General features: G+C 52.0%; 2 protein-coding genes across 6 annotated transcripts; both read right to left on the bottom strand.

Annotated features, from left to right (window-relative positions):
* CCAR2 (cell cycle and apoptosis regulator 2) lies at positions 268-15,176 on the bottom strand. 4 transcript variants are annotated; one of them, XM_018052313.1, is made up of 21 exons: positions 14,971-15,176; positions 14,006-14,101; positions 13,632-13,723; positions 13,113-13,204; positions 12,799-12,913; positions 12,498-12,627; positions 12,228-12,324; positions 7,683-7,802; positions 5,870-6,092; positions 5,670-5,783; positions 5,209-5,372; positions 4,608-4,779; positions 4,290-4,520; positions 3,979-4,197; positions 3,218-3,362; positions 3,013-3,095; positions 2,182-2,328; positions 1,920-2,031; positions 1,638-1,826; positions 1,318-1,523; positions 268-1,092 (listed from the first exon to the last, which is right to left on the bottom strand). In XM_018052313.1, exons 2-21 carry the CDS (start codon positions 14,061-14,063, stop codon positions 1,048-1,050), a joined length of 2,754 nt encoding a protein of 917 aa, XP_017907802.1. In that variant the 5' UTR covers positions 14,064-14,101; positions 14,971-15,176; the 3' UTR covers positions 268-1,047. The 4 variants fall into 4 exon arrangements, with proteins under 4 accessions (XP_017907802.1, XP_017907804.1, XP_017907803.1 ...); XM_018052315.1 differs by having other exon boundaries at positions 4,617-4,779; positions 14,971-15,104; XM_018052314.1 differs by having other exon boundaries at positions 3,013-3,092; positions 14,971-15,103.
* On the bottom strand, positions 15,924-23,594 carry C8H8orf58 (chromosome 8 C8orf58 homolog). Of its 2 annotated transcripts, XM_018052317.1 has the most exons (7): positions 22,381-22,473; positions 20,748-21,253; positions 20,008-20,148; positions 19,750-19,861; positions 19,509-19,621; positions 19,100-19,206; positions 15,924-17,485 (listed from the first exon to the last, which is right to left on the bottom strand). In XM_018052317.1, exons 1-7 carry the CDS (start codon positions 22,427-22,429, stop codon positions 17,374-17,376), a joined length of 1,140 nt encoding a protein of 379 aa, XP_017907806.1. In that variant the 5' UTR covers positions 22,430-22,473; the 3' UTR covers positions 15,924-17,373. The 2 variants fall into 2 exon arrangements, with proteins under 2 accessions (XP_017907806.1, XP_017907805.1); XM_018052316.1 differs by lacking the exon at positions 19,100-19,206 and having other exon boundaries at positions 17,348-17,485; positions 22,381-23,594.

Raw genomic sequence — 25,447 nt, 5'->3', positions numbered from 1 at the left:
GTAATTATAAAGAGGGGGCCACCCCAGGTCTCTCTCTGGGTTAGGCTGCCCCCTGCTGAGTTAGGGGGTTGGTCAGGGTGGGGTCACCCCAACCACCCGGAGCATCCCCTCTCCTGACCAGCAGGCCATGGACCCCAGAGCTGCCCCCCACCAACCATCCTCTGGAGGAGACACCTCCACCAGCAGAGGCTGGGTTGAGGGTGGGGAGGAGGGTGCAGAATCAGACCTAGACAAGGAGTCAAGGGGAGAGCTGTGGAGCACACTGGGTTTGTTTTTGACTTTGGTTTATTTAAAAAACAAAAAGCCAAAAAAAAAAAAGAAAGAAAGAAAACCAACTTTATATACAAAGTCAAACTGAAACCACGGATTAATGGAAAGAGGCAAGACTTGTGGGGAAGGGGAAAGGCTGGGCCAGAGCCAATACCACATTCTGAACACAGGGAGCCAGGGGGCAGGTGCTGGTTTCTTCTGGCACGTCTGGGGCAGCTGGAACAGTGTTCACTGGCAGACACGGCCCCACACCAAACGCTCACTAGCACTGACACCATTCCTGCGATGGCCAGGGAGCCCCCTCCCCAAAAACCTGCTCCTGGAACCTGGCAGGATTTGTGCCATTCATAATGGCTCTTACAACCCCAACCAGATTCCACATCTGCTTCTTTAGTTTATTGGCATCAGACCTTATGACAGACTTGAAAAGCCTTTTCCTGCCCTGTCTTATTCTAAACTGGAAGAGGACAGGAGAAAGTCAGCACAAGACGAAAGGGCCCCAGGAGGAATCCCAAAGTAGAGGGCAAAATGACATCCGAGGGGTGCACAAGATGTTGGATTTAGTTGCGCGTGGAACCGGCTTCCTCACTCATCCGACCCACGTGGCACAGACAGACCCCACCCTGACGGCCTGAGCGCCTCTACAGAGGCTGACTGCCGCCGGGTCAGCCACCCCTGCCTCCAGCTCCCAGGTCCTGCTCTGGCTGCTTTCTGGGCTCTAACTTCAGCAGGCTCCATCGCTGACCTCATAGGATGGCGGCTCCTGCACCAGGCCCCTCAGTTGCTTGGTGCTGGCTCCTCCTTCTCTACCCAGCTGTCGGCCTGTTTGAAACAGACATGAGAATCCGGGCTCGGAGGAGGAAGGGCTGAGATCCGAGATCCCATCCGAGAACTACTAACCACTTCCTCCTGTGAGGCTCCCCGGTCACAAGCTGCTGACTGATGGATTCCATAAGAAACTAGCAGATGAAGGCAAATGCCAGTGAAGCTGGGCCGGCTGTGCTGACCCACCTCACCACACAACGGCCGGCTCTCCAGGAGGCTCACCTTTTCAAGCATCCGCTGTGTGTCGAGCTGCAAGGTGGTCAGGCGCCTTCGGAACTCCTGAAGCAGCCGCTGAAGCTGGTTCTTCTGTCGCTCGGCTGTCCGGGCCATCTCCTCAGCCTCGGCCAGCCGGGCCCGCAGATCCTGCATTTCCGTTGCCAGTGTCTTATTTGTCACTTCAGTGGCTGAGAAACGGTTATGGCTCTCCTCTGGTGGGGGCAGGCCGGAGAGACTGCTCAGCTAAGAGGGGAGTGGATGGCGGGCAGCCTGGAGTCTGGGGTGCGGGCCTCCCGCTTCATCTCCCCAAGCCACAGGCCACTCACCCAGCTTAAGCTCCAGTGTGTGAATCTTGTTCTCCAGGTAGAGCCGCCCGCTGTCCTGCTGCTCTGCACGCTGCAGCAGGTTCCCCACATTGATGAGGCTGCCGTTGTGGGACACCAGGCCCTTGTGCTCCACCGGGGTCGTACCCGGCTTCCCACTCTTCCCGGGAGGAGGCAGCAGGTCCAGGTTCCCTAGGAGGGCCAGGAGAAGGCTCAGGGATGGGAAGTGGGAGAAAGCAGCCCAGCCACCCCCGTCCCCTGGAGGCCGCAGAGCCCAGTTCGCACCGAAGAGCAGGTCCTCAGGGAGTGAGCCATCTGGGCCCTCCGGGCGGCTGTACTGAAGGCTCCGATACTGGCAGATGTTCTGAGACACTGCCCTGCTGACCAGCTGTTTGGCCTGTAGGAAACACACACCCACGATGCCCACAGTTAGAAGGTGCAAGCCCCCTGTAATGGCACACAAGAACCTAGAGCCACAGCATCCCCAGCCACACCTACACACAACGACATTGGGAGAGGCATCTCAGGGAGGACTGGAAGACATTACCTGCTCTGCACTGAGCCGCAGCCCAAGGGTAAGCAGGATCCTCTCCAGGTCTCGCCGGTGCAAGTAGCCACACCAGTTGGCATCAAAGTAGACGAAAGCAAGAAGACAGTCCACAGGGAGCACCGCGGAGGGTTCCAGCTCCTTGGGCTGCAAGAGAAACAAGGATGAACAAGATTTACAAATAGCTCTCTTAATGCTAAATCACCCAGGATGAATCCCTTTCAAAATAATGCAGCTTGGCTGACACATTCACACCCAGACACACCTTCCAGTTGGAGATCTGACCCTTGGCCTGTGAGCAAAGATCTCTCTCTAGGGCACTTCCGCCCCAAGGCCTGTCACCCAGAGAGGAACCGTGTGTGCTCCTAGATCAGACAGCTCGCTCAGAACCACACTGATAGAGACACTGAAGTATTCTCCTGGATCATATGAGTATGGTATCCCATGAGCCAAGAGCTACCTTTGTCTTTCATCAATGAGAAGGTGCCAGGTGTCTGGGACTTTCCTGGTGGTCCAGCAGATAAGCATCTACCTTGCAGCATGGGGGACACACGTTCAATCGCTGGTTGGCGAACTAAGATCCTACGTGCCATGGAGTAACTAGAGCGCCCACGTGCCACAACTAGGAAATCGGTGTGCCACAGCAAAAGACACCCGGTGTGCCATGACTAAGACCCAGTGAAGCCAAAATAATTTTTTTTTGAACTATCATTCTATTAAAAAAAAAAAATGCCAGAGGCCGTTCAGTAAAAGCATCCCTTTCCCAGGAGAGTCAGAGGCCTTGCCAGGCTTCCCGATCACGGAGCCCCAAGAGCACACTGAAGGTCTCACCATGTCCTGAAGGGTTGAGAACTCCATCTCTGACTGGTTCGAAGCAACCGACCGGACCTCGGAATCCTCCAGCTTGGCTCCTGCTACAGAAAGCCTGAGGTGAGCCTAGAGCAGGGCTCACACGGATCCGGGCTGGCTCCACCCAGAACGAGAGCAGTAAGGCCACAGTGTCAAGAAGCCACCATCTGGCCGGCGCCACACATACCAAATTCCTCCTCCCCGTCGTCTCTCAGGAGCAGCAGTTCTGGGTCCAAGGCCATCTCACACAGGTCCTCGGACGCCTCACCCCGGGGTTTCTCTTCGTCTTCTCCCCCAGAATTTGGGGGTTTGGGCAAAAGCCCATCTTCCTTCTAGGAGAAGCAGACCCAGATGATAAGGAGAAGAGCTGCCCCTGGAATTACCCACCATAACAATGGTTAACATTTTCACGTCAGCCGTCTTCAGGCAATGGGATAAAGGCTTACGTGCAGTGTCTCATTTAATGTACTTTGTTACACAGGGGTCACAGAGCAGACCAGGGCGAGTTCCAGACACCTGGGGTGCTCCTCAGGAGTCAAGCCCAATCCCATAAGCAATCTGCTTACTTGATTATATTTAGGCAAGAAGCACACCCATGGACTTTAGAAACAGTTAAGAAAATGCAGTACTGTAGTTAACCGTAGGGTCATGAAAACACCTGTACCCATCAAAGCACTGCTATGAACACAGATGTCCATGGCGCCCTGTCAACCACGCTTCCCTTCACAATGCTCCAGGCCCGCCTCCCTTCTCCCAGGTGCTTCACCTCCGAGCTGTGTAGCCACACAAGAGAGTTACATGCCCCGTGCCCAAATCACACCAGGGTCAGGAGGCGCGTGCAGTGAGTGTGGGGGAGTGAGAGGAGAGCCATGGCGTGCCTGTGCTCCAGTTCTGCTGGGCCTTAGGACCTGCCGCCCCAGTGCCCACACAGAGGGCAGCGATACTCACCGGCGGGGCGTCTGCCTCGGCAGCTGTGCCCTCACTCTGTACCTCATCCTTGGCCTCCTTGGCCTCCTCCTTGACCGCTTCTTCTTCCTTGGCTGCTTCCTCCTTCTCGGGCTCAGACGGGGCCACAACCTTTTCGGGAAGGCTCAGGAGCGTCTTATAAATCCTATAGCCAAAGTCCCTCTGCAGCATCTCCAGAAACAGCTCAGCCAACACCGTGGCCTGGTGGGGGAGGCGGCGGGAGGCCATGAGCCTCAGGACAGAGTGTTCCCATCACTCCCTACCACCCCACAGCCGCCAGCTCCTACACCTGCCTCAAAAGAGATCCTTTCCTTTGGCCTCCGGTCCTCCACGATACTTTGCAGGGACAGGTTTACACAGCGGGAGCGTGCCATGACAGCAGGTTCCAGAGGGGGTGGGGGGGCCTCCGGGAGGTCGGTGTCCACTTCCTGCTGTGCAGTGACCTCCGGATTCTCGGCACTCTGCTTAGACGTGTCTGCTGCTTGCTCCGATCCATCAGCCGGCTGCTCTGGAGGCTCTGCTTCCTGTGGCAGATGTCAAGGGCTATGACCACCTGGGTCCCGGGGTTCATGTACCTACCTCCCTCATTGGTTCGTAAGCCTTGGCCTCACCGCTGGCACCTCTGGGGGCGGGGGAGCTGCCTCTGCAGCTTTCTGCTGGCACAGGGCCTCCCACTCTTCCAAAGTGGGCATGATGGTCCAGATGTCCGGCAGGTACACCACCACAGTCTGGAGCCGCCGCGGGGGTCCTGCCTGCAGGTACTGAAACTCAGCGAAGCGCCACCTGCTCACAGTGAAAGGAAAAATGAAGTGCTGACCCATGACATTCATAAGTGAGTGCTTCAGCTGCCAGTCAACACTTAATGAACATGTACTGAGGGCCAAGCTCTAAAAGATACAGCCCAAGTCCTCAAGAAATGGTCCATGGGAAGAGACAGGTAACCCGACAGTTACTATCCGAGATGCCGTGGCAATAAGGAGCTTGGAATGTGGCTGGGGACCACATCTGAGGAGCTGGCTCTCAACACAATTACACACCCCTAGCCGTGCTCGGGACTGTGGCAACCACTGGCAGGGCTAGAGGGAGGGAGATGAGCAGGGACAAGGAAACTGACAGGAGCTGACAGGTCAGAAAGGCCCAGCAGAAGCCTGGCCTCCGGCCGGGTCTCACCCACTCAGTGGTGCCCACAGACAAGCTCGGGCAGCCACTCACCACTTGGTGCAGGCACTCAAGTCGATGCCAGCCTGGGCCTGTGCGCAGCGTGTGGCGGTGCGGACAAGCACCTGTGGGTCGCCCTTGGGATCGAGGCCATCCAGCGAAGGAGACCACTCACCCCCCACCAGCACTGCCTCATCATCCTTCCAGCCCAGCAAAAACTGCAAAGAGAGACCAGGGATAAGACACGAAAAACCAATCATCTGGGCCTCCCCTTGGGAAACCACCTGCCACTGTTGGGGAACAGAGTCCACCATACTGCATGTGGAGGGCGGCTCTCTACCCATGAACTTGAACCCCACGTGAATCTAGTAAGACCATCTCTGGGCCACACCCTGCTCCTGGCAGAACGACTAGTATCTCAACTCTGTTTCTTTGAGCTCATGAGCAGCATCTCAGCTGACAGGGACTGACCATCATCAGTGAGTGTGTCTTGCCTCCTGGGCCCCAGCTCTTACTTTAATTTGCTTCAGAGGGTGTTCCGGGGTCTCCCGTGGCTCAGCCATGTCATCCACGAACAGCATGCAACAACGATACAATTCCTCCAGTCCCGGGGAGGAGAGCAGCAGTACCTGATAGGGAAGGCGTGAAGGAGACACTTGAGAGTTTTCTCAGCCCTCAACAAGGGGATCAAGTGGCAGGACCCCAGCCAACTCACCTTGGAACTGTAGGTGGGGTCGCTGTCTGTAGGGGGGGGCTCTGCACCAGCATCAGCAGCTGATTCCTTCTCCGAAGATACCTGGATACGGCTTGGATGATGGAGAGAGAAGGGCTGGCTCACAGGGAAGGCTGACAGCCAGCTCAGATGCACGGCCAGAAAATCTGAGGGAACCAGGAGGGTGCGGTAACGGCGCTGGAGTTCTAAGAAATCAAAGACGGGGCTGTGGGAAGAAAGCAGGGAGTTCCAGATTGAGCAAAGATGAATTTTTTTTTTTTTTTAACATGGAACCATAAAAAAGACTTGAAAGAAAAAGGAAGCAAATTCTTTTATAATCTGAGAAAGAAGAGTTTTCTAAGGAAGACACCTCTGAAGAGAGAAAAATGGATTAGATTTGACCACTAAAATGCTATAAGTCAATCTAGGGAAAGGAAAAAAGACATTTGCAATATATGACAGCAAAGAGTCTTTATCTTAAAGTTAATATAAAAGGAACCCCACAAATCACTAAAAAAAAATCACATCTAAGAGACAACTGGAAAAACTGATAGCAACAGATACTCAGAAAAAGGAATGAGACTGAAAAGCTCATGAAAATACCCTCAGTATCACTCATAATTGAAGAAATTCAAATCAGGGTATCACTTTTCACCTACTGGACTGACAGAGATCACGAAGCTGGCTAACACAGTGCTGGCAAAGGCTAGGGGTACAAGTACCTCACAATTCGTGTGAGAAGGTAAACTGACCCAGCCTCTGTGAGAAGCCTGGCCATACCTTCAAGGTTCACAGACCTTTAAGCCAGCTACTCCATTTCTAGGAACTGAGCTCAATAAAATGCTTGCACCTGTCCACAGACATGTCTAGAGAAGAATGTTTATTATTACAACAAGATTTAGAATAACTACAGATTAAAAATGGAGACCTGTTTCAATAAATTCTGGTCCATCCACTTAGCCGTGTGGTTGCTAAAAAGAATGAGATCAGTCTAACAAACTGTGGAATAAATTCCAAGATAAGTGAAAAAACAAAGGGCCCAATAGTATGTACAACAGGCTTCCACTGTGATTTTAAAAAAAAATCACAGCTGTGTGTGTGGCTAATCATTAGCAATCGGTGTCCTGACCACTCAAGATGCACCCTCCCACAGTGGTGATGTGGGGACCAGGGTCTCCTGAGATTACCCTAGGGAGGCAGGTGGGTCAGCATGTAGAGTACAAGGTGCGCCCTAGGCCTGGGGGAGGAAGCAGGGCAGCCCGCCCTCCCTGCCCGTCATGAGGAGGTGCTCAGAGGCCACCCTCACTTCCATGTGGACAAAAGTCTATCTGCCCTGGGGGCTTCTAACACAGCAGCTGGAGCCCTGCATCTCCCCTGCTAGCTGGCATCTGGGATCACTCAATCTACTCAGTTTCTACACGTGAGAAGTAAGCTTGTGTGGGGGCCAGTGACCTCGTACATGCCGTCACACTCAAGAAACCATTCAGAGCTTCCCTGAGAAACCAGTCCCACCGTTCCCATGACCCATAGTTTCCACCTGATTTATAACTGGTACTGGGCACCTGGATTTTGATTGGGATGCCATAATTATAGGCTGGCATAACAACTTCTGTTGATTAAATCATAAATCAGTGGTGCTATGCTGGTCTGAATTTGAGATTCTGAAATAAATTTGTCATATTAAAAAACAAAAATGAAGTGAGCAAAAAGGTCATAAGAATACACATACACAATTACTCCCAGACTATATCTCATTTACACGAGAAAAATGTTACAAGCTACAAGTCTCACCCCGAAGCCCAGCCTCCCCACTCACCTGTCCACAGTATAGGGAGTGAGATGGACTCGGTAAGGAGGCAGGTCATGCCTTGGTTTCTTAGCACCCCAAGGCTCTCCACCAGCTCGCTGTTTGCGTTTCTTGGAGTCATAGTCATCGCTGGAGGTTGATTCATCACCAGAAGGAAGAAACCATACTGTTAAATACAGCTTCAGGACATGTTGGCCTAAAAAGAGCTGGAAACCATCTGAATCCTGAACTTTAAAGAAATGGATAAATAAGCCATACTAACAGCCATATAAGAGACTGTTATTAAAGATATCAAAGTACACATTTAAATGCTTTAAATAACAGAAAACCATTCGTATTCAACAAAAAGTACAGTACGGAACACTGTATAGATAACAGTGCCTCAAATGAGCAAAGACAGCTTTAAAGACTGACAGAAAGAAAAGATTAATGGTGGACGCCTCTGACTGATAAAGCTGATAAATAGTTTTTCTATATTTTTACGAACATTGTAAGTTACAGCTAACGTGATTTTTTGAAATGAGAAAAAGAACTTTTTTTTTTTAACATTGTAAGTTACAGCTAACATGTAATTTTTTGAAATGAGAAAAAGAACTTTTTTTTAAACAAGAGATACATATATGGTACCATGCTATGGGTTCTATCAAGTTTAATTAAGAGAGACAGATCTGGTAACAAACCCTTGAAAAAAGTGAAGTGAAAGTGTTAGTTGTTCAGTCATGTCTGACTTTCTTGCAACCCCATGGACTGTAGCCCACCAGGCTCCTCTGTTCCATGGAATCTTCCAGACAAGAATATTGGAGTTGGTAGCCATTCCTTTCTCTGGAGGATCTTCACAACCCAGGAATCAAACCTGGGTCTCCCACACTGCAGGCAGATTCTTTACCATCAGAACCACCAGGGAAGCCCAACAAACCCTTAACCCTACACATTTAAGTCATAAAAATTCACTAATCATACAGCCATTAAAACAATTCTGAGGATTACTCTGCAATATGGAACACATGTTCAATGAGAATGCGTTAAAAAATCTGAACTCAGATTAAAATTATAAAAACTATGCATATATAGATAGATAGATATATAAAGACTAGAAAAGAACACTGGGGAAAAAAGTGACAGGAAGTAATTTTGCTTTTCTAAAGGTCTTTAAATATAAGAATGGCTACCTTGGGGACAGGGGGATGGGGGGATAAGAATAGGAGACTAAGAGGTACAAACTACTATGTACAAAATAAATAAGATACAAAGGCGTAATACACAGCACAGGGATTATAGCCAACATTTTATAACTTTAAATGGAGTATGAGCTATAAAAGCACATAACTTTAAATGGAGTATAACTGCTATGTTGTACACCTGAAACTAATAAAATATTGTAAACCAACTATACTTTAATTAGAAAGTTTTTAAATGCTTACCTTTAAAGGGAAAGAGGGAATGATAATTTTTGTAGTATTTTAACTTTACATAATATCATACACTACATTTTTATAATAAATCATTTATTACAGTACCACTATGTTATGGTACAAGCAATAAAAACAGTAGAAAAGAAAAAACCTTTAGACCATTATAAAATGCCAGACTGATAAGGGGGGAAAAAACCGATGTCTCACAAGGGAAATAAAATCAACTGTCAATTCTTCGTGCTGAGGTAATGCTGAGCTAATTATATTTATTTACCAGGTCTCTGCTCTTTTCCTTTAGACCTGCTTAGGTTGTTTCCCTAATCATTACACCCCTGATTAACTAACTCAATTATATTTAACACAGAATGTTCCTTTTCTCACATTTCTGCCCCGGTAATGTCCTTGTTCACCAGTATCTCCCTCCAAAAGCTGCCTTCTAATCTTGCCCTTGTGGGGTATCAGTGCTTCTGTGTCTCTAACAGAAGAACTGCTCCAAAGCCATTTTGACAACTCTCTTCAGCTCACCCGTGACTGAAGTGAACTCTTCAGTAAAGGCTGTCAACCTCAAGTTGAAGTGCATGTTCCACTGAATCCTGTAATCTTTATTGTCAGTTGTCAGGAAGAGACTATAAAGCACGAACAGTGGAAGCCATCTGGGTAACTTTAGCAGGACACTGAGATGGTCTACCCGGCTGAGTATCCTTGTCTAAACCCCTCAGTAGTTGAGCATTAGCAATCCAAAGGAGACACTGGTTTCTGCCTCCCAAAACCTGAAGTTCAAAAAGAAAGCCTGGTTTCCAGTCACACTAAGATGGCTGATTCTGTTATCAACGGTTGTTCCCCGAGAGGGTGACCTCATTGCTACTGGCCCCTCCCCTGCTCTGCAAATCCCTTCTACAGACTCATGGTAGGATCTCACTCCCAAAAGTCATGTCTTCTATCTCTAGAGGCCATGACACTGAAGCATTATGGCCCAAGTAACAGAACACAGAACTTGCACAGGGCTTGGTGTGTCCTGGACAATCAAATGCTACTGGCTTTACAGGAAGGCTGCATTTGAACCTAAAGCAAAAAGTCAATAGCAGCCATTGATTTCCACCCAGGCTACATTACCCCTGAGGGCACCTGCTGTCCTCAGTCTATAATGAAGTCTTTAATAAACTCACAGAATGGGAGAGTTGGAGAGTCCTTGGAAACTGAAGACCAAGAAGATGCAGAGGACAAGAGGTATGGGTGTATGTGAATTATACACCAGTAACATGAGAATGAAACTGTTTTAAGCAGTGGAGATGCTGTGGAAAAAAATCCTACACAATCAGAGCTCCCCACTCCAAAGTTCCCAATGACCTATCCCAAGGCAACACACAGTAGCTTCAGCAGACTAGCTACATCACTTTGCTTAAAGCTTTTTCTCTGAGGAACTCCATGCCCCCTTTACATGTTTGCAGTAGACTGCAGTCTTAGCCCTTACTTACAAGTAACAATCACTGGCTTCTGGGAGAGGAAGCGGTTTCCTTCTGAGAACAGTCCTCATTTCAGAAGAGAACTAGAACATGAAAACCCTTTCTGGAGCAATGGACATATTCTGTATCTTAAAAGGGGTGAGTCACATGGGATTTTTCATTTGTCAAAACTGCCCATCTAAGAGCTGTGCACATCAACCTACATAAATTTTACCTTAAAAAAAAAAGTATAAGGTAGATGAAAAAGAATGGCAGGTATTGATACTTGTTGAAGCTGGGTAATGGGTATATGAGGGTATTTACTATGCTTATACTTGAAAATTTCCATAATAAAAAGTTAAAAAGAAGACTGACAGAAATAACTTGAACGTGTCTTCAACAAACTAGTCTAGAGCATAACTCCTAGGGATAGAAACAAAAACTTTTAGGTAGGGTAAGGCAGGATCAGAAAACAGGAAGCATGCTCCTGGCAGTTCCCGACACTCACAGATGACACACAATGGCCCAGAATGCCCCAAAGGCCCAAAGCCACCATGCCTGCTCCATACAAGGCCACGTCTACATGTCCACAGCACAGGATTTCTGGACAGAGTGCAACATACATAGTCCATCACATCACTGACTTCTGTGTGTATAGGAAGAAACATGGTTTATACTAAGAATTAAATCATGCACTACAGGAAACTAAAAAAAAAAAACAACAACAAAAACAGAAACAGACTCACAGATATAGAGAACATACTGGTGGTCACCAGAGCGGAGGAGGTTGTGGGGGGAATAGGCAAAATAGGTGAAAGTGAAAGTCACTCAACCATGTCCAACTCTTTGTGACCCCATGGACTATATAAACAGTCCATGGAATTCTCCAGGCCAGAATACTGGAGTGGTTAGCCTTTCCCTTCTCCAGGGGATTTTCCCAACCCAGGGATCCAACCTAGGGATCAAACCCAGGTCTCCCTCATCGCAGGCGAATTCTTTACCAACTGAGCCACCAGGGAAGCCCAAGAATACTGGAGTGGGTGGGTAGTCTATCCCTTCCCCAGCAGATCTTCCCAACCCAGGAATCAAACTGGGGTCTCCTGCATTGCAGGTGGACTCTACCAAAAGAGCTATCAGGGAAGCCCTAATACAGGTGAAGGGGGATTAAAAGGTACAAACTTCCAGTTATAAAGTAAGTCATGGAGATGTAATATACAGCATAGACAACACAATCAATACCATAATAACTCTGTAGAGTGGCAGATAGTAACCAGCTATTGTGGTAATCATCTCATAATACATAAAATATCCAATCAACTGGTATAACATTGTAAATTATGCTTCAGTTAAAAAAACACACTGCAAAAAAAAATTTTTTGGACCCTACTATTTTCTTCAGTTTTGATTGCTGGTGTCCCAATCTTAGAGACTAGAAATAAAAGACAAAATTATACATTAAAAACAAATTCAGTGTGATATTTTGAAAGATGAATTATGCCAAATCCCTACTTGTTGAACCAGCTTATAAAGATCCACTATTTCTCAATGTGTCAGCCTGTCTTAGGGTAAGGGGACTAGGATCTAGCTGCACAAAGAGAATGTTAGTGTCAAGAAGTGGCGAAAAACAAGTCGGGGTGGGGGGGCACATTCTCTTAGAGGCAATGAAATGAAGCACCTTTCCTGCTTGATGATCATCTTACCTTCGGCCCTGATCCAATCGTCCATGAGGGCCCCGAGCAGGAAACCTGTTCAGGTGGCTCAGATGAAGTGTGTGGGATGTTTGGAAGAGACTCAGAGCTGCAGAAAGGAAATGGATAGTGACTCAAAACACCTAAACATTAGCCCAACTTTCCTGTCCCCTTCTTCTAGTCTCCACTTCTACTGAGAGGAACAACCTAATTCTTACAAGTCCATTCAACCAGAGTACTCCATAAAGCCACACCCCCAATATCCATGTCGCTGGTACTCACGCTTCTGAGGAAAGAGTGGGGGAATCCGGTGAGGCTGAAAGATCAGCTGAGGCTGAGCTCCCAGAATCCCTTGCTTCTGGCCCAGGGCTGCCACATGTAGAAGGGGAGGTGCTGGGGACTTCAGTAGGGGCTGCAGGACAGTAACCAGGAAACTCAGGACATCCCATGGCTGAAGCGCTCACTACCTTGGAAAGATGTGGCCCTACCCCCTTGACCAAAGAAAGGTTCCTGTCCATCTTTCCGGGCACCAGGGTGTCCCTTCTACCCCTTTCCAATGCACAAGCTGAGGAGAGATGAATACCTGGTTGGAGAGCGTCTGCACCTTGACAGCATTCCAGGGTACTGCCTGACCTGGGTTGTATGCAGCCTTCACCAGCACCTTCTCACCCAGCTGGGGCAGCCGGCCCTTCACCACACTGCCAGCACACAAGCCAGGAGACCCAGTTAGGAGAGAGACCCTGGCCAAGCCACCTTGACTGTCCCTATGAGGCCCTTCCCATCAAGATTTCTCACACCTTGCATAACAGCAAAGCAACCTCTTTAGAAGGACCCTCCAGCATGGTGACAGAACCAAATCCCGTAAGCATTTCCAGAAGGGGAACAGCCTCAGCCTACCTTAGCTGAAAAAAGACTTCTTCATCCACCACCCCAAAGTAGTCATGCAAGCTGGTAACAATGCCAGTGAAGACCCGTTGTTTCTCTCCACCCTATGTGAGAAAAGTGCAGTTTAAAGGTAAGAGGGAGCACCTATCCATGCTCTGCCATTAGCATCTCATCTTTCTCCACCCCTCCAGCCCCAGCTCAAAGTACTGCACAGAGCTTCCTGTAGAAGGAAGCACATGTGTCTAGTGGACATAACCTACTGAAGGTGGGGGGAGTCATGCTGATTCTTGGGCCATAAGCTGCTTCTAGGATTCCCAGTTCTTCTGTAACTCCAAAAAGCACCCTAGAGATTTCCCTAGAATCAAAACCAAGTACTCCCCAGTCAGAGAGGTCTAATTATCTCTGGACTGGTTGACGACAGGAGTGTCAAGAAGGATGAACAACGTCATGTAAGAATGAAAGCATCGGACAACCATGCATGCTGAGGTCCTCCCGAGTGCTGAAACTCACTAGACAGAATGCCCAACTTACCTGAAGGTGCCTGGCATTTTGGGACAGGTCTGTGGCCACAGGAGGAGTGAGCAAACCAGGAGGAGGGCCCAGAAGGGACGTCGAAGCTGCGCCTGTTGGAACAGAAGCAATCCAGGAACTGCACCTACCATGGTAAGCACTAGAGTCAGCTAGAGGAGACAGGAAACCCAAAGTGTAAAGTGGATCTGTACAAGTCCCAACAGAGTTTTGCTGACAACCACTGTGGTCATTAACTAGTTTCCTAAGAAACATTAGCAGCAAACTGCACTCCACCAGGAAAACCCCTGTTGGATTTAAAGACTAACTTCTGTTAAAGACTAACTTCAAACCACATACTTCCCAATGTGGGGCCAGGTAGAGATAAAGGTGATCACCTGAGAAGTTGCGTCCCCCTGGAAGCGGGTTGATCCGCTGGCGCTTAAACTGGGACATTGGGAATGCTGTCCTCTTTCAGAGTCTTGGGAAAAAACCTTCAATCAGAAAAGAAATAAATTAACAATTCACAGGGAAGATTTTCCACCTACCCCCCAAAAAGGAACTAAGGATCTGAAGGAAAGTGGGGAAATGTATACTGAGAATGAATAGGGAAGACAGATGGAGAGAACAGGAAATGGACCAGGAAAGAGAGAAATTACAATGCTCCAGTTTCCCTCACAATAACCTAGTGATGGGTAACACTGTTACACTCAAACAAAAGGAAACCGAAGCTCGGAGGGACTGAGACTTGCCCGAGGCACAGAACCAGGTACGTTAAAAACTAGGACTCACACCTATGTCTCCCGACAACTCAGCGCTCCTCTCACTATGCCACGCCACCCTCAGATGGTTGGGGAGAGTGAAGGGTTGGAAAGAGCCCTGGTGACATTCATTCATTCAAATACATCCGCCAAAAAGCTCCACGCAAGGCCCGGAAAAATGGAGGAGGCTGGTGCCGGAGAGGAGATGGTGTAGGCCCTCTCCCCGGAAGCCCGGCCCGTTGTTCCCCGGACGGGCTGGTGAGAAGACAGCTCCGCGGCCAGGCGAACGCAAATCCGGCTGCGCGCCCGCCCGCCTGCTCCCCCGCTCCCCGTGCCTCGGCTCCCGTCTCAGCGGCCAACAGAGCCGGATCTCCCGGGCCGGGCCGCGGCCAGGCCGCCGTGGGAGGACGAAGGCGCGAGGTTTCTCCTCCTCCCGCCCGCCCCCAGGGCCGAGGCCGTTGCCAGGGAGACGAGACTTGCAGTCCGGAGAGGGGCTCGGCCCCTTCCGCGCCCAGTGCATCTTCGCGGCTTGGCTCTCGCAGCCCCTCGGCCGGGGGAGGGGCAAGGAGGCAGAGGGGCGGCGGAAGGCCCCCCCAACCCACCTGCGGGCCAGGGCCGCGACACCGGGGGGACAAAGACACCCGGAACCACCAGAGCCACTGCTGCCGCCGCCACCGGAAGCGCCTCTCCGGAAGCACGACCACTGGTCGGAAGCTGCCACTCTCCCGGATATAGTCCCTCCCTCCTCTCCACCGACCTCTCCCTTCCCCCACACCGGCCTGCCATCCCGCTCCAACTGCTGAGCGGAAGTGCGCCTTCCCCGATCGGATATGCGTTAGGAAGCCGCGCGTCGATGGTGTCCTCGCTTACGTGCCCCATGAGAAAAGCAGACTTCAGAGAGCTGGTTCCTGGTCCAAAGACAGCTGGAGCTGGACCCTCAAACATAAAGCAGCACCTATGCTTCATTCTGGCGGACCCCCAAGCCAGCAGCAGCAAGAGAACCAGCTGACTGGAGGAGGATGCATGATCAGTGCCCGTTTCTATAGAGATATCCTTGTGTCTGACTCAACCAATGACCCCATCTCTAGCCCTACCCTTCATTGAGGGTACCCCCCACTTAAACCTCCCATCTTCTGGGTGCCTGCAGGAGACTAAACTTTACCCCCTTCTCAGTTAACAGAGCTTGGAGCCTAAAAGGTGTGAAATGGAATAGTTCTTCCCATATCGGTGTGCTGACTATGTCCTCCTCCCATAGAAAATATTTTCCTCCATTTCCTCCCTCAGAAAAATACTTTTCTGAGCCTAGGTAGAATACCAGCTATCTGGCAGCCATCATCCGCTTAGCCACTTCCCTGGTAAATGTTGAGGAGCTTGGGGCAGGGGGCAGGTGTGTGCAAGAAGGAGCAAGAGGCAGCCACCCACCACATCCCCCACTCCCTAAGCTGAAAGAGGAATTAAAGATGTATATGATCATGCGGTAGGATTTGGCCCCCAATAAGTGAGACGCATATGAAAGGAATGAATTCAGGGAGCCCAGACGCTTGCAGCTTCTCATACTTAGAAGAGTGCTAAATTTCTTGATTTGAGATACTCGGTTTTCCTTAATTAACAATAAACTTTTGTTCAGACCCCCATCCCCTGCTGCAGACTTTTATATAACCTGACTCCTCACCTCACCTCCTTAGAAAGAGTTCTCTGAGGAAATGCTGACTCCAAGGCCTGAAGTCCTAAAAATTCCCAGGGAATAAAGGTCTCTTAGGTTGTGTGTATTTTTTCAGTCAACACAGGTGATATGGTAAGATAAACCTTCACAATATTTAGGTATACATTTACAAAGAATTCTCACAGTCGTTTTCTTTAGTCCTCACATCAACTCTTGGGGAATGAGCAGGTCAGGTGTTAGTGTTCTAATTCCCAGATGTGATATGTGAGAGACTCAAATGACTCGTTCCAAGTCTCGCCACTAATCACTGGCCATTTTAGCCCCAATTAGCAACCCCAATTCCCCCTTATCCTCTGACTTTCTCATCATCCCTCCAGTCTAGCCTCCCTCCAACCCCCTTTCCTATTCATCTAACATTCAGAAGGCAATGGCACCCCACTCCAGTACTCTTGCCTGGAAAATCCCATGGACAGGGGAGCCTGGTGGGCTGCCATCTTTGGGGTCACACAGAGACACGACTGAAGTGACTTAGCAGCAGCAAGCATTTTGAGGCAGCTTAATTTCACTTTATCCTCAGAACAAGTCTGTGAGGTAGGCAAGGCAGGCATCGTTATACTATTTGGGAGATTAAGTGGGCATCTGTGGCTCAGAAAAGTTAAGCGATTTTGTCAAGGTCTAAATGCTAATTTGGGCCTCTGGTTTCAGCCATGATATAAGCAGTAAAGCAGCAGAGAGTAGACCTTGAAGATTACTCTGCTGTTCCTTGTGTTGTACTTGACCCTCCCATCCCTGGTGCAGTCTTCAGGCAAGATTCAAGGCAGAGGCAGCCAAGAGTACCGTTCTCTGTTCTAGGGCTGCCCACTTGAGTATGAGGAAGAAGATAGGACTCCAGATCAGTAACTGTCCACTCAGGAGTGAAGGCCACGTCCATCGTCCTGTGGTTACCTCACCATGAGGGCATGATTCCAGACAGCCAGCTGGATCCAATCCGTTCACCACACTGACAGTCCCACAGACCCACAGCCACACTGGGTGCCGATATACCACTGTGCCTGACACGCCCCATGGATTCCCCATGAATCAGTGAGGTTCACACTGCCTAAGCCCAGGGATTTTTGGCAATCAAGAAGGAGCCCCAGAGCTGCTGCACTTTGGGGCCTCTCAGGGACCCAGGGCTCCTTGGCTGCTCAGAGGAGAAGGACTCAGCCCTTGCCTGAGTTCAGAGAGAAGACAGAGCATCCACAGCTTTTTCTGGCAGTGCCCAGAAGCAGCATCAGGGCAGACGGCAAGGAGACTTCACTGCACTCGCCCCATCGGGGTCAGACCCCTGCACCAGGAGGTCTCAGTGTACAGAGAGGTTTTTGTCTTGTTTCTTCTTAACCACTAATGATGGCATAAAGGTCTTCTGGAGGGGATGGCCCAGATGCCTTTCAGGGAGGTCCCTTGATGCAATCCTGTGGAAAAAGGAAGGAAGCTCTAGACTAGGGGAAAAAAACAAAGATAATGATGGCAGACTGCTGTGATTAAGAGTCCGCCTGCTTAGGGCAGGGGTTGGGGTAGGGGGTGGGGAGGAGGGACAGTTAGGGAGTTTGAAAAGGTCATGTACACACTGCTATATTCAAAATGCATAACCAACAAGGACCTACTGTACCGCACATGGAACTCTCCTCAGTGTTATGTGGCAGCCTGGATGGGAGGGGGGTTGGGGGAGAATGGATACAAGCATGTGTAGGGCTGAGTCCCTTTGCTATTCACCAGAAACTACAACAACATTGTTAACTGGCCACGAAAGTGAAAGTGGTGGTCACTCAGCCATGTCCGACTCTTTGTGACCCTATGGACTGTAGCCCGCCAGACTCCTCTGTCCATGGGATTTCCCAGGCAAGAATACTGGAGTGGGTTGCCATTCCCTTCTCCAGGGGATCTTCGTGACCCAGGGATTGAACCCAGGTCTCTTGCATTGCAGTAAGACCCTACTATCTGTGCCACCTGGAAAGCCCTGGTGATAACTGACTGGACAATCACCAGGGCTGCAATATAGCCCTGGAATAATCAGTTATATCCCAATACAAAATAAAAGGGTTTTTGTTTTTTTTTTAAAAAAAAGAATCTGCCTACTAATGTAGTGGACATGAGTTCCATCCCTGGTTTGGGAAGATCACACAGTCTGCGAGGCTGTGCTAACATGCGCCCCAACTACTACAGCCCGTATGTCCTGGCGCCTGTGCTCAACAACGAGAGAAGCCACCACAGTGAGGAGCCCACACACCTCAACAGAGTAGCCCCCAGTGGCCACAACTAGAGAAAGCCCGAGCAGCAACAAAGGTCCGACACAGCCAAAACTTAATCTTAAAAAGAAAAGTAACGCTGGCCCCAGAGTTGACCAACAATTGTGAAAAGCCTAAGGATATTAACTGATGGGGATAAACCCCCTGGAGAGTTATTCAGTAAAGGTGCTGGCCCTCACTCCCAGCACCCACTGCGGCATTCTGTGTGCTACCTCGCTTTCCTGGGGAAACCCAGGGAGGTGACCTAAGTTTCAGCTTTGAGGGCTGAGGGCTTGCTGGGTTCACATGACGATTTCCTATCTTTTGGTTCTGGCTCTGCCACTGGCTCGCCATGTGGCCTCAGGAAGATGACTTCCCTCCCCAGCCCAGTTCTCAGACTCCTCATCTATAAATGGGGCTTTTTAACTACTTTCTGTTTCTTCCCACAACCTCTCCAAGATTCGTTGTTTAGTTGCTCAGTTGTGTCCGACTCTGTGACCCCATCAGGCTCCACTCTCCATGGGATTCTCCAGACAAGAATACTAGAGTGGGTTGCCATGCCCTTCTCCAAGGGATCTTCCAGATCCAGGTATCAAACTCAGGTCTCCTGCATCACAGGCAGATTCTTTACCGCTGAGCCACCAGGGAAGCCTTCTCTAAGACTGCCTCTCTCAAATTTTGCAGGGACAAAAATAACAACTGGCAGCACCACCTCAGCCTCCTAGCTCATCAGGCTCCTCCTTCTGCCCTGCCCTGGGCAGGGTCACAGAACTCACCTGGGGGCTGGGTCACAGGACTCACCTGGGGACAGGGCCATCGGCAGAGGTGGCAAGTTCAGCAGGTCGAGGGCTGCCCCACCTGATCCGGTTGAGCAGAACCTTGACTTTGTTCCAATGGGAGTGATCCCCCTGAGCAGAGGGTGAGGGGGTCACCCAGGGTCCCTCCTCACAACATATCCCTGACCAAGCTCCCACAGATAGTTGTAACCACAATCAGGACAAGTCACCTGCTCCAAATAGGAATCCTCTCATATTCTAGCTTTCAGGGTATTCACACATCCCAACCATACCACCCCCACCCCATCCTGTCACCAGGCCCCACATATCAGTTCAGTCACTCAGTTGTGTCCGACTCTTTGTGACCCCATGGACTGCAGCACACGAGCCTTCCCACTGCAGCAGGCCAGGCCCCACATATATCCCTCACCTACCTTGTGTTCCTGGGAGGATGAGAAGGTGTGAGCTGGCTCTGCCAGGGCCTCTGACAGCCTGGGAGGGCTGGCACTGGGCGCCCCTACCTTTGGGGGTGAAGCTGTTCTTGCTCCTTCAGAAAGATAATCCGGTTACCCCAAGCAAGGAACAGGAAGGCACTCATCAAGCCCAGAGCTCAGGCGGTCTGCCTGTGGGGCCCTGGGCGGGCAAGATGCAGAGGGAGATGCCGTTGGCGCTCACCTGTCTCCTCTGTCTGGCTGAGCCGTTCCCACGGCCCGCGCACCTCACTGGCTGGGGCATAAGAAGGCAGAGGTGAAGACGCCAGGGTTGTCTGCGCCTCCTCTTCAGGATCCTGTGCACAGGAGAGACAGGCTCTCTGGGCCTGGCTAAGGGCTGAGGCTGTTCTGAAGGGAGTCCTGGTTTCAGGGGTCCCACCGATCCTCTGCCTCCCCCATTCACCTGCCCACCAGCCGGCCTGCCCACTCACAGCTCACTCACCCCAGGGCCCCTCTGAGTCTGCAGCTGCAGACAGAGCTGCTGTAGATTTGCCACCTGCTCCAGCACCACGCACAGGTGCTCCAGATAGCGAAGACCCTGCCCCGGAAGGCCTGAGCAGGCCGCAGGCCCCAAGTCCTCCACCTGTGGGACACAGTGAGGTCAGAGAGACTTCTGAACCCAGCCAGACTCCCACCCAACGGGCCAGTAGATGGGGGCAGAATAAGTAAGAGGAGGAACACACACCCAGCTGGTCACCCTGTGCCCAACCAGGCAAAGGGCCAGGTAGGCCCCAGGCCCTGCTCATCTCCACACAGCTGGGGGTTGGGGGTGAGGTGAGACGTCTCATTCAAACCATCAATTAGAAGCAAGGAATGCCCTGCCCCAGCTTCCCTGGTGGCTCAGATGGTAAAAAGTCTCCCTGCAACATGGGAGACTCAGGTTTGATCCCTGGGTTGGGAAGATCCCCTGGAGAAGGGAATGGCAATCCATTCCAGTATTCATGCCTGGAGAATTCCATGGACAGGGGAGCCTGGCAAGCTGCAGGCGCCAGGGTTGTTTCCTCCTGCAGTTCATGGCGGTCGCAAAGAGTTGGACACAATTAAGTGATTAACACATACACAAACACACTCACACACACAATACCCTGCCTAGGAGAGTTCCAAGGAGAACAAGGTTGGGGCGGTGGCAGGGGAGGTAGGGGGGAGTCCATCTCCATCCCACACTTGAGAGTTGGCACTTACCACCTCTGCTTGTTCCAGGCCATCCTCTAAATCACTCTCTGCCTCTGTGGCCTCCGGTCCTCTTGCTTCAGAATGGGGCATTTCACACTTAGGCGACAGCTTTGGGGAGTGGCAGTGTTGAGATAAGCTGGTAGGGGGAACTGAGAGCTGGTGGGAGCGCTCCAGCACCTGCTCCAGCTTACGGCTGGCTAGAAGCCGGCTTAGGTGGGCAGGAGGCTCCAGGGCACCAAGGGCTAGGGACTCAGAGTTCCCCAGGGGCTCAAAGTTCAGAGAGTCTTGAGAAAAGTCAGGTGAGGTGGCCGGGGAGCTGTCCCCAACTGCCATCTCCACTCCTGAGTCCTGGGAGGCCAGTTTGAGAAGCGGTGCCTGCCCCTGGGGACCTCTCAGCTGGTCGTGCCTCTTCCAGGAGTCTGATGAGCAAACTGGAGCCACATCTGGGATCTTCCTGTAGGTGCTGATGACTCCAGGCACTACACAACCATGTGCCAGATCCTCGCCAGCCCCATCTGCAAGGAGAGTCACTCATCAGGCTGGGCCGGCTGCGCCAACATTCCTGCAACTGGTGGTGTTCCCTGGGTGGAGTGTCCTGGGTCAAAGGTGACAGGAGGAGACCAGCGGACAACAGCTGCGTCCAGATCCCTCCATCCCTGTCTGGGAGATTGGGTTAGGACCGGGGTCCCTTTTACAAAAGTAATTGTTAATGATATCTTCCTTCGAGGGGCGGGCACTTGCTTCCAGGGAGCCCTTGCACTCTGGCCCCTGAGGTCAGCCTAAGACCTCTGAGCCATCACTGGGGAACTATAGCCTCCTCAACTGCTCCCCAAGGGGGAGTGTGACTGTGCCCCCGCCTCCGGGAGAGGGGGAAGGACACAAAGAGGGAAGCCGGGATCTAAACTGGCCTCAGGATGCAAGAGAAAGTCCATCCCGGAAGTCCTGGAGGGAAAAGGTAACGAAAATCACAACAGACATAATCATTTTGGACTTTTGTTCTTTTAAGTGAGAAGCAGAAGATTTGGGAGAGTTGAGAAAAATCTGAACTGAGGAAAGGGAACCCAAATGGTAGAAGGAGAAGCAGCGCGGTCGCCCAATCACTGTCCTCTCTACAGCTCTCCTGGTCTGTGCCAGGCTCTCCTGCAATCTAGGTGCCCGATCGATCGTAAAGATACAGAATTGGAGGTTGGAGGGGACGGAGGCCGGCCTCCTTCTCCCGGACTGCCGCACCTGGATGCCAAACCAGGCCCCTCTGGGCAAGAAAGTCCACCAGGAAGTCTACCCCTGCGTGGCTCCTTTGCAAAGAGGTCCGCCGCCGCAGAGATGAGGGCTTTTCGCGACCGCCGGCTGGGGCAGGGGCCAGGGAAAGGAGGATCCTGACCAGGAATTAGAGGTAAGTGGACCCCGGGAAAATGGGGGTGGAGGTGACGATCGGTTTAACGCCAAAAAGTAAGAGTCTCCAACAGCGGACGCGATCCCCGGCCCTTCCTAAGGGAGGCGGCGAGGAGGGCGCACCGAGGTCGGCGGGCTGCGCCAGGCAGTGCGGGCTCTGCCGGTGGGGCGGAGAGCGCAGACAGGGGCCAGGGCACGAGAGTTGGCTCCAGGCCAAAGGTCCGGGCCCGCCCCTGAGTGGGCGACTCACCCTGGCCGCCCAGTGGCTCCATGGCGAAGACGCGCCGCCGGCCCAGCATGGCCCGAATCCGGCCCCAGTGCGGCGCCCGGGCCGCCGCTGCAGCAGGACCGAGCTATCACGGCCGCCGTGGCGGAGCCGCTGTCGGGCGGGCGGCTAGGCTTGCGCGTCCGGACCCGGCAGGGCGCGGCCACGGGACACTCCCAGCCCGGATTGGGGAGGGACGGGGCGGGGAAGGGTGCGCAGGTGTGCGAATGCGACGAGGAGGGCCTCGAGGGCGGGGCCTGGGCCCCCCAGCCCAGTGTTGGCGGGGACCGGGGCCGGGGTCAGGGGGCAGGGGTAGGAGGCCCGCCCCTGGCTCCCTTGCCCAGCCGGCCTAGCCGAGGAGCGGGGCCCCTGGCAGGGGACGCGGTCTCGCCCGTGGCATGGGGTCACCCCGCCCACAGTTCCCAAGCCGAGTCTGTCTTCCTGCGGCCGAAATGAAGCTGGGAGAGGCGAGGGGCGGCGACCGGACGCGAGCGCGGAAGGAAATGGATCAGCACGTGCAGGCGGTGGACAGATCGTCGGCCAGGATGTCCGCGTCCGCGCGCGCTCAGCTGTGTGCCTTCGGGAAAGTCACTCAGCCACTCTGAAACCTGGCGCGATCAAAGGTGGAAGGGATTCTCGGCACAGAGAAATCCTTTCCAACAACTGCAGGGCGCCTTGGATCCTGGGCTAGAGCAGAATCCGGCGGGGGCGAGAGTATGGTTCAGGATCCGGGAAAGTGAAACAGGGGGACAGAAGGGCAGCCCGGAGGTCTGGGAGTATAAAGGTTCACCAGTCCTCAGCCCCACCCAATTTGAGTCCATGGAACTCCACCACCGCAGGCAGCCGCAAAAGCTGAGACAGCCTGGTGATCAGATGGGGTGGTGGCCTCTAAGGAAACCTCAGTCTCCTGAGGAAGGTCACCGGAGCTGGAAAAATCCCAGCAGGACCCAAATTCCCTGGAGGGAGATAAGGGAGCTGGCGGACGTGCAAACTTGCACCTGAGCCTCTGGGAGTAGGGAGGAGGGCGGGCTGGAGCTGGAGGCACTAGTTGCAAGTGGTAATTATCTGGGAGGGAGAAGACAGTCTGCCCACCCCCTGCTTCCTCCTACCCTTCCTCCAACAGCCCCCGCAGGATCGGTCAGGAATCAAAAACTACATGATTCTAACTCTATGAGACGGGGAAACAGGCCTGCAGCGAAACCCTCACCATCCCCACCCCCCACCCCGCCCAACTCCCCCCGGGAACAATGACTGCCCAAATTTACTCTTGACACCTTGATTTTCAGGCCACCCCCTTCCCTGCTATCTGAGTTCTCTGGGTTGCCTGCTGGCGGCCCTGTCCTCCTGGAAACCAGCCCCCATGGCTCTTTCCCAGGTACAAACACAGAAGCCTGGGCCTGGGGACAGTACAAGTCCAACAGCAGGGTATATCCTGCACCAAGCTTCCCAGGGGAGGAGGAGGAGGTTGGCGGGGTACAGAGGGAGGGCTGGCTGTCAGGGGGCTTCCCCCCTCCTGAGTCAGAGGATGGGGAGGGAAAAGGAGGGAACCTTTGCCAGATCTTGTCCTGAATTTCGAGAATGTGGGGCCAGATTCCAGGCAGTCTCTGTGGTGACTCTGGGGCAGGAATGTATCTGGAGCAGGAAGCCAGCCCAGCCAGGAATGCAGTGTCTCAGCACCGGGCTCTGTGTGGGCCCAAACCACACGGACACACACACACACACACACACACACACACACACACACGGACACACACACACACGGACACACACACACACACACACCAGGCACACTCTCCTCAAGGCCACTCCCTCCTCCCCATGTAGATATGCCAGAACCTTCAAGGTGGTTGAGATCCGCCGCAGTGGGGGGCCGCATGCTGCCTTCCCATCTGCCTTTTACTGTCCTAACTGTGGCAGGCGCCTGCTGGAGCTGAGCCAGGTCTTCACCCCCCAGAAGGCTGTCTCTCCTTCCCCCGACCTTCTACCAGAGAAGAATCATCTATCTTTGAGTGATGCTGGAAGGGATGGGAGGGGCACACCCTCACTGCCCAACTGACAGATGAGTAGCTACCATGAGTCCCTGAGACACATGGTAGCCCCAGCAGAGGCATCCCTCGGCCTCCATGGGGGAAGTCCCAGCTTCAGGAAGCATGTTTCCTGCCAGCTAGGCCCTGTGGGAGGAAAGGCAAAGCCAAGAGCCCAGGGCAGCTTCTGGCAGACTAGAGATGGCTGGAAGCTGTGGTGACCTCCCCCGTGACCTGGAAGGCTGCCTTTAGTGAAGGGACAAGAGCAGCCCAGGGTAAGCCAGGAACCCAGAAGTCAGGCTCCTGGCTCCTCCTCAGCCCCCTGCCCTTACTGCCAGGAGTTCTTGAATCAGTGACTTATCCTCCCTGTCCTCAGTTTCTTCATCGATACAACTAGGATAACAACAGTACCTATTTCAGAATGGTGAGAATTGACATTAAAGCACCTGAGAATTATCTAGCAGTGTCACTTTGGGAAAGTCATTTTCTCATCTCCGCTAGCAGGGGGCTGTATCAGATGCTCTCTCAGGTCACTTGTAACTCGAATCTGTCATCATTTCTGAAGTCATTCCTCAAAACACAGAAGAAAGTAACGAGGGCACTGAGCTGGACAAATAGCAGCTGCCTGCTTGTCTGGGTCAAAGCAGGTAGATGCTCACAGCTGGGCACAGACCAAAGGCTGCCCCCCACCTTCTCCTCTGGCAACCAGGATTGACTAATAACTCTGTCTTCCAAAGAACCAGGATTGACTAATAACTCTGTCTTCCAAAGGATATTATATATCCTCCCCCAGGCTCGGGCTGGCTGATGGCTGCAAAGAACTCTGATGCTGAAACACTTGGGCCCTGAGGAGGAGAGCTGACTGCTACAGTTAGGGGCATGGCAACCCACTCCAGTCTTCTTGCCTGGAGAATCCCACGGACAGAGGAGCCTGGCAGGCTACAGTCCACAGGGTTGCAGAGTCAGACACGACTAACACTACACTACTGTTAGTTAAAACCTGTCCAGCCTTTGAAAGGCCTTCAACA

Source organism: Capra hircus, chromosome 8, assembly GCF_001704415.2.
Source record: "Capra hircus breed San Clemente chromosome 8, ASM170441v1, whole genome shotgun sequence".
Lineage (NCBI taxonomy): Eukaryota > Metazoa > Chordata > Mammalia > Artiodactyla > Bovidae > Capra > Capra hircus.
Note: the sequence above shows the minus strand (reverse complement) of the source record. Positions and strands in the feature narration are given on the sequence as shown.

Coding starts and splice junctions, on each gene's coding strand:
- CCAR2 (XM_018052313.1), bottom strand. CDS start 14,063: ATGTCCCAGTTTAAGCGCCAGCGGATCAACCCGCTTCCAGGGGGACGC. Junction 7,803..12,227: donor CGATTGGATCAGGGCCGAAG/GTAAGATGATCA, acceptor ATCAACCTCCAG/CGATGACTATGACTCCAAGA. Junction 4,521..4,607: donor CGCCCCCAGAGGTGCCAGCG/GTGAGGCCAAGG, acceptor CATCTGCCACAG/GAAGCAGAGCCTCCAGAGCA.
- C8H8orf58 (XM_018052317.1), bottom strand. CDS start 22,429: ATGCTGGGCCGGCGGCGCGTCTTCGCCATGGAGCCACTGGGCGGCCAG. Junction 19,862..20,007: donor AGACTCAGAGGGGCCCTGGG/GTGAGTGAGCTG, acceptor TCCTGTGCACAG/GATCCTGAAGAGGAGGCGCA. Junction 17,486..19,099: donor GCCGATGGCCCTGTCCCCAG/GTGAGTCCTGTG, acceptor CTTTTTCCACAG/GATTGCATCAAGGGACCTCC.